Source organism: Monopterus albus, unplaced genomic scaffold, assembly GCF_001952655.1.
Source record: "Monopterus albus unplaced genomic scaffold, M_albus_1.0 scaffold2.1, whole genome shotgun sequence".
Taxonomy (NCBI): Eukaryota; Metazoa; Chordata; class Actinopteri; order Synbranchiformes; family Synbranchidae; genus Monopterus; species Monopterus albus.
Window position 1 is genome coordinate 8,523,338 of NW_018127882.1, and position 12,449 is coordinate 8,535,786.

At 40.2% G+C, this 12,449-nt stretch overlaps 1 protein-coding gene across 1 annotated transcript in view; it reads left to right on the plus strand.

Moving 5' to 3' along the window:
- The window catches only part of trpc7b (transient receptor potential cation channel, subfamily C, member 7b), a 50,059-nt gene that overhangs the window by 23,008 nt on the left and 14,602 nt on the right, over window positions 1-12,449 (plus strand). Inside the window, exons 5-7 of the mRNA XM_020595838.1 lie at window positions 542-758; window positions 2,208-2,441; window positions 4,708-4,972. Coding sequence (XP_020451494.1) covers window positions 542-758; window positions 2,208-2,441; window positions 4,708-4,972 — 716 coding nt within the window. The remainder of the gene's footprint in view (window positions 1-541; window positions 759-2,207; window positions 2,442-4,707; window positions 4,973-12,449) is intronic.

A 12,449-nucleotide genomic window follows, 5' to 3' on the forward strand; every position in this document is an offset into this window, starting at 1 on the left:
TATGTTGTTTCACTCTCACTGCTCTCATCAAACAAGGAGAAAAATATCCTCAGTACACTAAGTTACATATTCAGGAAGCTCCAAGCAAACTACAATAGCTGCTGAGTACAGTGGAACATTGTTCAGCTAAAATTACAGTATCGCTCACATACATATTTTGTTTCACTCTCACTGCTCTCATCAAACAAGGAGAAAAATATCCTCAGTACACTAAGTTACATATTCAGGAAGCTCCAAGCAACTACAGTAGCTGCTGAGTACAGTTGTTCAGCTAAAAGTCCAGATACATACTATAGTTTGCACAGCAGTTAGTGACCACATATACAGGTTAAAGAAGCGTGGATATGAACCTTGTGACATAAAACATTTGTTTGAAATGTTGCTCTGTCTACTGACTGTTTGCTAACAGGTCTACTAAATCAGCTCTTTAAGATGATGTGTCATTGTTTTGTTTGCACCTTTGACTAGACTTAATGCATACAAGTTTAAACAAATATCACTGATCTCACCTTAAATTTCACTCCTATCTGCTCACTTTCAGCTTGGTCAGGTCTTGCGAAGCCCCTTCATGAAATTCGTAGCTCACGCTGTTTCTTTCACCATCTTCTTGGGTCTGCTGGTCATCAACGCTTCCGACCGCTTTGAGGGGGTCAAGAACCTGCCCAATGAGACCATCACAGACCACCCACGACAGGTATTCCGGGTCAAGACCACCCAGTTCTCCTGGACAGAGATGTTGATCATGAAGTGGGTGTTGGGTGAGTCATGTTCTGACACACACACATACATACATATAGTGTACCAGTATTTTAAAATCTGACACTGTCACTGTCAAGGCAGGTTGACCATCATGATGAGTAATAACCATGACATGGCATGTACAGTAAGAAAGTCCAGACAAAAGGTTTCCTAGTGAATTTTCTTTTTGAATCGCATTTTAATCAGTATAGATGGTACTGTATGCCATCAAGATGCAGCAGAGGGGGTTTATGGTGATTTTTCTGCCAGAGTTTTTTTATGCTAATCCAAAGTATCCTCTTTTACTACAGCACATCTTTCCCATAAATCAGAAGAGTTGCTGGAAAGAACCAGTGAACGTTTTTACCTAACTTTGATATGAAGAAGAATTAAAGATTTTTGCAGCACCACACCCACCAAGTGGATGAAAGTCAAAGTTATTCCAATATAACAATTTATTCTCTTTTATCTTACAGAGATCAAATAGAAGTGTCCTAGTGGGATGCAGGGTGGCACGGTGAACAGTGGTTAGCACTGCTGCCTCATGAAGGTCTTGGGTTCAAGCCCCGGCCAACCCGGTTCCTTTCTGTGCAAAGTTTGCATGTTCTCCTTGTGCCTGTGTGGGTTCTCTCCGGGTACTCTATTAGAGGGTGGAAGAGAAAAGGAGGAAAGAGGGGAATGGTTGGGGTTAAAATGCAAGGTGGAGTGGATAGTATACAAGAAGACAGGCATGAAGAAACAGTGAGATGGAAGGCCAGGTGACAGACAGATAAAGACAACAGATAAATAGCTCATGGCAATCTGTCAGACCTCAGCTGTTTCCCATCTACTGATGCTCTCCCTTGTATCGACACACACACACACATATAATACTGTTACCTCTGTGTGGTTTGTTTACTGTATGTTGATGCACATATGGTTTTGTTTTAATTTGTTTATGGCACCATTCTTTTCTCATCCATGGTCATTTTTGGCAGCAGGTGCTTGTGTGTGTTTTTGTGCAAGCGTGTGTGTGTGTGTGTGTGTGTGTGTGTGTGTATGCAGTGATTGGCTTCTGTAGACCAGGGTAATTGTAATTCCAGCAGCATGCTTTGAAAGCCCAATAATTGTTATAGAGATGATAGTGATCAGGGCTTCTGTTCAGTAAGCAATTTTCTCCCTGTTTTGGCTCCAAATGGAGAATGACAGAGTGGTTGCAGAGGAGGAATTAGCTTTTCCATTGAATGTGTTTGTGTATGTGTGTTTGTAAGCACCTGAGCTGTAAGTGGGGATGTCTGACTGGTTGGGTATAAATTATAAGCTTACTGTAACTTTTCATCATCTGTGTATGTGCAATTTTGTGTGTATGTGTATCCGTGCATGCTTAAGTGAGTGCCTCTGAGAATGTCTTTGTGTTTATATTTATCTTGTTTTCCACAAAGTATTGTGTTAATATGTATGCATCCTGGTGTGTGTATCTGCTTCCTTAGGCATGATTTGGTCAGAATGTAAGGAAATCTGGAGCGACGGGCCCAGAGAGTACGTCATGCACCTTTGGAATGTTCTGGATTTTGGAATGTTGTCCATCTTTGTGGCATCCTTCACAGCACGCTTAATGGCATTCCTCAAGGCATCCAAAGCCCAGCAGTATGTGGACATGCACATACCAGATGAAGACCTCAGCAGTGCCTCACTGCCTGATGAAGTTGCCTACTTCACCTATGGTAAATAGTTACTCCCAAAATATAAAAAATAATAATGCCAGTAATTGAGCCTGCATTCCTTTGATCACTATTCACAGTCACTCTCCTGTTTTGCTCCATTGTCTGGCTTTCTTGGAAATATATAAAACTTCACAGAACATAGACACTTTCATTTTACTTCCACAACCAAAACTCCTCTTCACCATATTAAAATTTGCCACAGGCTGCAGGTTACTGGACTCTACACCTCTTAGTGGCTTTCTATAAAGAACCTTCATCAGTGCTGTCATCTGCTGGTCTGACTCTGTCATGACAGACCAGTAAATACAATAGTGTGTATTGTATATTACCACAGTATCAGTTATAATCCCCCATGGCTCCATATCTGCACTGAAAAGTCTATTATTTGTACTTACTCCTTGTCCTAGCTATATGCAGTTCGACAACAAATCAATGGAGTACACATTTTCCTTCCTTACTTGTCTATTTGGGGTCTTTGCTTTATGGATCTCCTTTATATATCATTTTTCTACTTAGCTCAATCCCCCCTTCTACATGACTGACTGTGCGTCTTTCTGCAGCTTCCTGTTCGTCTCTCTCTGTCCTTACTTCTCTTTGGACACACTTTCCCTTTATCCCATCTCTTTGCTGGCTACCAGTCTCATAGTCATTACTTCCCCTCTGTTCATCATCTCTTTATTCATCTATGTATTGTACCTTCTCCTCCATCAGAACATATCTTCCTAAAAGCCAGAATCATGCTGCTTCGGAGCATCTCTTGCAAACACTGATATCACACTGTAACCAGTCATTTGGTCTGTACATACAGTGCACTATACAAAACAAGACCTTGAAGAACAAGTAAATGAGTCCATATTTTCACCACAGGAACAGTAGATAATGAGGTAACACTTCTACTGCCATCACCCCCTAGCATTTGTAAGCATTGTATAAACATTTAATGAATAGTTTATACCACATTATAATGTAATTGTAGTTAGTCATACAAGCTAAATATAGGGGGTTAATCTTAAACCAGCTTTGAACCAGTTGTCTCAATTTAATATCAGAAAGATTTAAACTCTGAATGCATAAAAGTAGTTGTGGATGGACATGCATTACTAATATTAGCCACTCCAACCTGGGAATAAGTTCAAGTACTCTCCTCAATTAACACATTGTTTGGTTGTCTAGGGCTTCCAGGGCATTATGTCGTACATACAGTCACACCAGTGTGGGCTGGCCTCAACGCCTAGCCAGGGGTTCACACTCTGCTCTCCTGACCAACATGCTCTCCAGCTGCCACGGCTCTGCTACTGGTTCCCAGTGACGATGTCCTGTGACCAGTTGGTCTGCCACTCAGCATTCCTCCACAAACACTGCTCTGTGTTCTTGTCTGTTCCCTGTGTGTGGTATTAAATCATTTAGTAGTTAACAAAGATAAAATAAAAGCTCTTTCATGGGGAAATGATAGCAAGTTCTCACACATCAGCTGTGCATGATTTGATTAACAATGAACTGTTCCTTTGTCTCTTTTCCTTGTCCCTCTCTTTCCTGTCTACTCTAACTCTGAATTCTCCCACTGCATCACTCTTGTGTCACCAACATGATGGTCTTTTATAACGTTGGGCTTATTCAGTAATTGTTTAGCCTACACCCTCTCCCAGCCATTAATCAGAGTGGAAAGGGACTGGGACATGATTACACTGGTCTACAATTTTTATAAAATGGTTTTGTGCTCTGAATTGAATGTGCTTATATTGATGGATTTTGAGGTGCTGAGTTCAAATGCAAACTTTAAAAGAGCTGATTGGCTAGAGTTTTTAGGTTTTTGTCCATTTATGTTTTATGCCAGTGTACAAAAAACTGACTGGCATGTAATGATTATGACACCATTTGATTTCAGGAGGAAATATGGGCTGATATTTACAAGAGAGTTTGATGTTCTCGTTTTGCAATTTCAGACATTATTTTCATTTTCAGTGCCCTAGAATTAGAAAAGATTGCTTATTTTTCTTTTGGGTGTACAGTATTCTGGTTGTGCACCAGCGTTATACTTGTTATTTCAACATTAGCTTAGGAGCTATACTTGCATATTTCTTTCATGAGATTTTAGTTGAATTATAAAAGAATTTACAAGGATGAAATGTGAGCAGAGGTCATTTTCATTGTTTGAGCGGGTATTAAAAATTTACCTTGAACTCAAACATTTACACTTCAAACCGAAGAGCATTCATATGTGCCTGCTCAGCTACTTGTCTTTTTCTTTTTCCTCCTCCTCCTCCAGCCAGGATCAAGTGGCGCCCCTCTGATCCCCAGATCATCTCAGAAGGCCTGTATGCTATTGCTGTGGTGCTGAGTTTCTCACGCATCGCCTACATCCTACCAGCCAATGAGAGCTTCGGCCCACTGCAGATCTCTCTAGGACGCACAGTGAAAGACATCTTCAAGTTCATGGTTATCTTCATCATGGTGTTTGTGGCCTTCATGATTGGCATGTTCAACCTGTATTCGTACTACCTGGGAGCCAAGTACAATCCTGCCTTCACCACGTGAGTTGGCTGCATTGAATGGTTTGGTTTGTGACTGCATGACCAGACAATGGCTGTGTCTAAATGTATTGTATGTAATTATGTCTGCCCCTTTCATACCCACCTTTACAAACAAATCTCAGAAAGGCAAACATGGCAGAGCTACATGATGATTCCGGTGCTGGTCATGTTACCACAGAACTGACAGCAAAAGAAGAAAAAAGAATTTATCTCAAGAGCATCTGATTTATGTTCCATATTACTGTTATTGCTAGACAATAGAACATGGAAATCCCCAGGACAATATAAATTGTCACATCCTCACTGATGAAACAGTTGGATTCATTAAATCCATGGTGCTTTATCACTGGCAGGGATCAAACTTTAATCTCCCCTCAGGCACAATGCTGGCAATCTGGCGGGCTGGTTACATAAGGAGGATCATGAATGATGTTCTTTTATTCCTTAAAATTTTTAACAAAAAGTGACGAGTTGTTGTTGTTGTTGTTGTATCTCACAGCTTTAACAAAGTAGGTAGGGAGCTAGCCTTTTCTCCAGCACCATTTTATATTTACTGCACTGTATAAGATGAATCAACGCTATTTTATCTGTACTATAAACATAAAAACTTTTGATCAAAATTAAAATGGAAGTGAAAGTCGGATGGCAAGTGTCAGTGAGAGGTATTAGTGGCAGATTATGTCTGAGCTGTGGGAAAACTGTGTCAATACTGGCACTATTTAAACACCTATATAATGATCTCTGATATGACAAGCTGGCAATGCTGAAGCAAGACATCTTGACCTATTGATTTAAAAAAAAATCCATTTCAGATCAATATGGATTTTCAAGTAAGCAGAGAACAAGACAAGCTTTTGGAGATGTCTTGAGTTTTGCAGAAGTTTTTGATGCCTGTCCAGAGTACTCAGTAAAGTTTTTCTGTGGTATTATACCTTTTCCATCATTTAATAAAGTGCCACAGTGAGTTTTATCAGCCAACTCTAATCTGAAGCAGGGTGTAACATACCAACGAAGTGGTTGGCAGTGATATGATGGAGACATTATACCAAATGGCAGCTATCCATGCACAATTAAAGGGCAGACTTCATCCAAAACTTTTCCTGATTTTAACAACAAACCCTTCAAGAACAGATCCACATCTTTATATTGTATCTCTATGCTATACTCACCTGCCATATGTACATAAACTCCTCTCCATACTGGTCATGAAGCACTCAAGCATGACTACGTTGTAGATCAGAAGGAACAAAATCCTTGTTCTGGCTTCAGTAGTCTGAGTTAAATCAAGTGGGACAACTCCTCTCCATACTGGTCATGAAGCAGTCAAGCATGACTATGTTGTAGATCAGAGGGAACAAAATCCTTGTTCTGGCTTCAGCAGTCTGAGTTAAATCAAGTGGGAAAGGCTCTTGTTGTATGTGATAATTGAAAATCATCCAACTGAAATTACAGTGAGGGTGATAACAACACTAAGTACTTTAAATGCACATTGCCTGTTAAAGTGCTGCATTCAACATAATTATCAGGGTCATTTATTTCAAAAGGTGAAGTGCACATTTAGTCACCTCAAAGTTAAAGGCTGTGATGCATTCAAGCAAACATACAGAGCCTTAAATATGTTATTTCACTTGTTAAGCATTATCCACATCAATGACTTGAAGTCTTTAAATGTTATTGTGGTATTTATACAGTGCATTCAAGTTGTTGTGTTATATATTGCACTGCATGTAAAGCAGTCAACCTGTCCACCATGTCCTGAAGCCCATCAATCTGAGTGACAGAGGATCTGCCTCCTCCTTCATTTTAGCGTATCCATATCTCCACCTGTTCAGCCTTTCACATCGGCTGCAATCAGAGTGACAGTGGATCTTTCACTGTCATTGTCTTAAATGTGTAGGGACATTATCCATCCTGGGCCACTGACAGAATCTTTCAGCAAGTCTGTTTATCATCATGCATTGCAAAATGAAAACTCTCTTTGAGGTTTCTTTCTGTCACAGCATTCTATATCTGCTCAGTCCAGTACAGCAATACACGCTTTACAAGTTAGTTTGTAATGATGTTGTCACATACTGTCCTTTTTAATTACTAACCAGAGTGGAAAGTTCTGTGAGGTATAGGTTTTACCTACAGAGAGGTTTAAATTCATTCTCCACCTTTAGTGGAGCATAATGGTCTTGTCTATAGTCTTTTGGAGGATTTACCTTTCAGAGTGTTCATATTAGCGAAGAAAATGTGACTTCAGTTTCTGTCCTCAGTTAATTTTGTTAAAGCAAGCTTTCAGCTATGGCCAACCGCTGTCAACATCTGTCTCATCATTAGCACAAACCTTGTGCTGTGAGCTTGTTTGCTGTTGCTGTTTTGGAGTACTCCCAGTAATTAACACAATGGTCTCATGCACAGTTTGCTTGCATAAAAACAGAACTGGCACCTAAGCTGAAGGAGTCAACATGATAAAGTTACAAGAGAATTGTCACCACATTGTTGTTTCTAGTTGTGTTGGCAAGTTATACAATGATTGTGTGGCAGTTTTCCTGGCACTTTACCATACCAGAATGTTTTCCTTTCCAGCAGTCTGTCTGCCTGCTCTTCTTATCTGGTTATACACCTGCTTGTCCATCTGCCTGGGTCTGCACTCAGCTGGCAGGTTATTAGGTACACTTATCTTAAACTAATGCAGTCTAATAAACAGTCTTATAATAAATTAAGGTAATAAAGTAGAGAGGTGTTGATTCCACTGTGTGCTAGTTTTTGATAATGTAGTCTCTGATGCTGTTCAGCTGTATGGCACTATACTAACCAGTGTTTTTATCTTTTAGGGGGCATCTCATTTACATCAGTGAGGACAGGCTAAATAACTAAAACACCGCTCTGTATGATGTTTTACAGAATAATAACAATTCTCTTTTGTATGTGTATCTAAACTTAGCCTGCACTCTGTGATAACATACTGTATGTCACATACCTAGGAGATACATTTCTATGATACATTAATGCAGCTTTAGTTGTTTGATTAAAGCTACAGTGTGTACCTTTTTCAACTTTTTTTCCAATTTTTTTTGTAGAAATCTGCTTCAAAACGTGTCTTAATGTGGAGAGATGCTGTCAAAGCCTCCTATGGCCCAGAATCATTGAACAGCACTGGCAGCAGTGTAGACATATTAGCTTCTAAAAGGTTTTGAGTGCGATTGACCTCTCCAACCAGTCAAAGATTTTCAGTTATTTCTGCCTGATCAGTAAGTTTTGTTGCATTCTCATTTCTTGTAATTTCACAACTACAAATATCTGAAGAGCTGGCAGGGCATGGTGGAGCATAGCAGATCCTAGTGGAGCAGAGTGGGTTGGTTTGGACTTTCGTGCTGTGCTACCTTAAGGGACATACTGTAGCTGTAAATGCACCAGATGTCTGGACACCATTATCCTTATCATTTGTGAGGTATGTGTGGCTTGGGAACAGTTTCTAAGTTTATGACCAGATGAACATTCACCTTAGAATCACTGATCTTTAATGATGTGTGATTGGACTTGTAGTGTGGAGACACTGCTCTCCCATGCTGACTTTCCCTGTACCTTTGTGCCGTGCATATACATGCTCAGCACAGGGGTCTCAGAGGCTGGGAGTTCTGCTTGGCTGCCCACATGGAGCCAGGCAATGTGATGAGTAGACAGACAGAGCAGCAGCATGAGGGGGAGGTAAAGGCATGTAGACAGGTGGAAACAGGATCTAAAGAAGTTGAAATGGACAGTCAAAAAGAGCGGGGTCACTACTCAACAGTTCCACATAATGAAGACTTCTCTAAAAGCGAAGGACAAGTACAAAAAAGGCCCCAGGCCCTGTAGATGGAAGTGTCCTATCATCGCCATTGTACAGTCATTTCCATCACGACTGTGCGATTCAGCTCTGTACACTGTCCCCTTATCTCTTCACTCTGCATTAGAGATCAACATCAAGACTGACTTAAAAAAATCTGTTAGCACAGCCATGTTATAAATCGAAACCATTTCTTCTCATCTTAACAACCTCTGACTACATTTCATGTCAGAATAGCTTTTTTTTTCCAGAAAATGTCCCCCTCAAATTCTGCTTCTAATTGAGCTGCACGGTTTTTCAGTTGTTTACTCTGGCAGTCAGAGCTCCCTGGAAACCCCTTAAATTCTCTTTTTGTCAGTTTCACCACCAGGGGTCAGTCTTGCTTTAAATCTTAACCTGTCAATATAGTGACTAGACTGAACTGTACAGAAACAGTCATGCATTCATTTTTGTGCCATGTCTAATATTTTGTTGTGTATATCTCATCAACACCTTTTTAAATATTTTATCTATAAGTGCCTCATAGAATTCATATTCTTCTGTGATGTATTTTTGTGTTTGTGCATGTTTATTTTTCTGTCCAATTCGATTCACTTACTAGGTATGACTACGATATGTTTGGTGTGAGTGTCAGGACTGACTGATAACTGGCTATGCTGTGTGCAAATTATGAATTCTCAGAACAGTCTCCTGTACATCTCTTTTCTCTCTGTCACCCAGCAGAGAACATATTCCCATATGGATGTGAGGGTGTGTGTTCATACTCTTTTGTGTGTGGGGGCTTGTGTGACTTCAGCTGTCTGACAGGACAGTGCTGGTCTGATACAAAAAGATGATGGGTGAGCCAGGTTTTGTCAGTAACAATATCCCAGATGGGTCCACTGTGGCTTGTGGTAGACAGAGGTCAGGTTCTGGTCAAGGAGTAAGGCTGAGGATATGATGCTCTTTTGCACACACAGATGTATTCATGCTAGTTTAAACTTACAAATGCACTTGAATGCACAACTGGGTAGGAGCAATAAAAACCACACATACCCAATGCCCAGAGGGGCCGAGACTATCTGACACCAACACCATGTGCTCTTTGTTGGGGGGTGGCTGTGGCTCAGGAGGTAGAGCGGGTCATTTCCTAACCGGAGGATTAGCGGTTCAACTCCTGGCTTGTCCAGTCAACATGTCAAAGTGTCCTTGAGCAAAACACTGTACCCCCAGTTGCTCCCGGTGATGTCACCGGTGTGAATGTGTGTGTGTTTGGGAGTGCGAATGGGTGAATGGCCAAATAGTGTGAAAGCACTTTGAGTGTGCTGTAAAAGCATAGAAAGGCGCTATACAAATATAAGACCATTTACCATTTGTTGAATGCTCACTAACAGTAGCAATGTTCTCACAAGTACATTTACTGTAAGCAGAAACACACACACACACACAAGAGGCATGAACATATGTACATTTACTGCACTCTCTCTGTTTGTTTCCTCATCTGCTATTACAGGTGCTTAAGTGGTCAAACAAATATTAATGTTCAGAACTATTTGCACACAGACATGCTTATCTGGATTTTGATTTGGACAGTGAGCAATGTACCTGTTTCTATGCTCTTGTCAGCCATGCATGACAACACTGCACGGAGAGAGATACAGAGAGAGAGAGAGGACAGGGGAGGTGCAGGCAGAAAAAAGGAGTGATGGATGAAATGGGAAAGCATTTTGAAATAGAGGATGAAGCTGTGCATATTTTGGGGCAGAGTAAAAGCATAATACACAGCAGGGTGTCTAAGACCTAAATCTAAACAAAATGTATGCCTATGCCAAGTCAAACAGTGGAAATACAAGTGAATAAATGCAACACAATCATAGGGAGAGCTAACAGCAATGCAACAAGAAAAGGAGGAGGATGGAGTGAGTGAGGGATGAGAAGAAAACCATAGGGAGAGATACAGATGCAGAGAAGGGTGGTTTTGGCTCAGTTGTTTGTTTAGGCCAAATGTGGGAGACCAGCCAGAATGCACAGACAATCGAGTAGGAAGAAAAGAGAGATGATGAGAGAAGGTCAAACCAGACTGAAGCACAGATTTAGACTGCACACATTTGACCAATATCCATCTTTAAAGGTTAAGAAGACATGATAAAAATAACACAAAGATTTTGTCAGCTGTTCTTTCAGCAATTAATGTTACTTAATATTGATTACTTGATCACTTAACTGTTATTCATATGCCATAATGAGCTATTTCATGGTATGTTGCTTAAATTAGTTGAAGTGTTTTTGTGGCACGGACCTTCTTTTCATACCAGTGAAATATGCATGTGTTTGAACTGAATTGAAAAAACAATGAATTCTGAGAATAGTACAGGCACGATAGGGATAGGCATATCAGGGTAAAGCCGTATAATGCAAAGTAAATGGGAAGAGACAAAGAGAGAGGGCTGAAATGCAGATAAAGAAGAAGTGAGTGGGTAAAAAAAAATGGCACATAGAAAAACAGAGATGAAGATGCAGGTAGGAAATTGAAGTCAAAGCTAAAGTGAACACTGAATGAAAGTGTCAGAAGGAAGAAGAGAAAACCAAAGTGAGTGTGAAGTCTAGAGTGGTGGACAGAGTTGATACATGTTGGCAAGGCAGGGATGCCGGTGACAGAAATGTGGACTAGAAGAAGAGGTGGCTGAGAGAGCTATGATTGAAAGAAAGGATTGAAATCAATATTATTTTTGTTAGCATATAAATACTTTATAAGCATATGACTAACAATACACTAGCAATATTACTATTGCTAAAGCAGTACTACTGTATTGTCCCCTGAGATAAAAAGAAGTCTGCCAGCTGCTGGGCCTTTCCTCCACATGCCCTTCCCCGCTTTCTGATTCAGTTGAGGCCTTTAAATCCAAACTCCCATTTCTTGTCCACCTCTCTATGACCCGCTGAACCATTAATTTTGTTGACTGAAACTGATTTTATCAGCTGCAACTAGCTAGCTGGCTGTTAGCACCCTAAGGTGACTGAAAACATTGTTACTGGCTGAATTTTTTCATATCTACTACTGACTTGTATTATAACAAGTTGTTTTTAAATATGCATTTTATGGCTATATACAACACATCATGCTGAAGGACTGAAGTTAAATATGTATGCTCCAGGCAAAAGAGCGCTATTATTACAGCCTGAACTATGATTGTACACTTGCCCTAATGTGGGCGTGTTTAACAAAGTCATTTAAAAGTTAAATTGGTAAATTAAAAACAAAATGAAAATGTAATTTTCCAGCTAGCTACATTAAAGGCTCCTACAATATGACCAGCTGGTTTCACACATAAGCTAACACTAGCCAAAATCAGTTCCAACTGTGCTGCATATTGTGAAAAATAAGGATCAGATTAACAGAGAAACAGAAAACAGAGCAACAGTGAGGGAGCAGGCAAATAATAGAAAAATTGCATGTTGTGCTTCATTCACTTCATTCAAAACTCTAATTGCTTGTCTTGTGGTGTTGTATTCCCCGCTTAATAAGATTCCTTACACAACTTGCCTGAAGACACACACCAAAACAGCCTCCTTTTGCTTTGCTCTCTTTCTGCCTCGTTTTCTATTTCTCTATCACACAAATGTACACACATTCATAAACAGGCTCAGTCATGAGACAACCGTATCAGTTTTTGTTCTGTTTCTTTT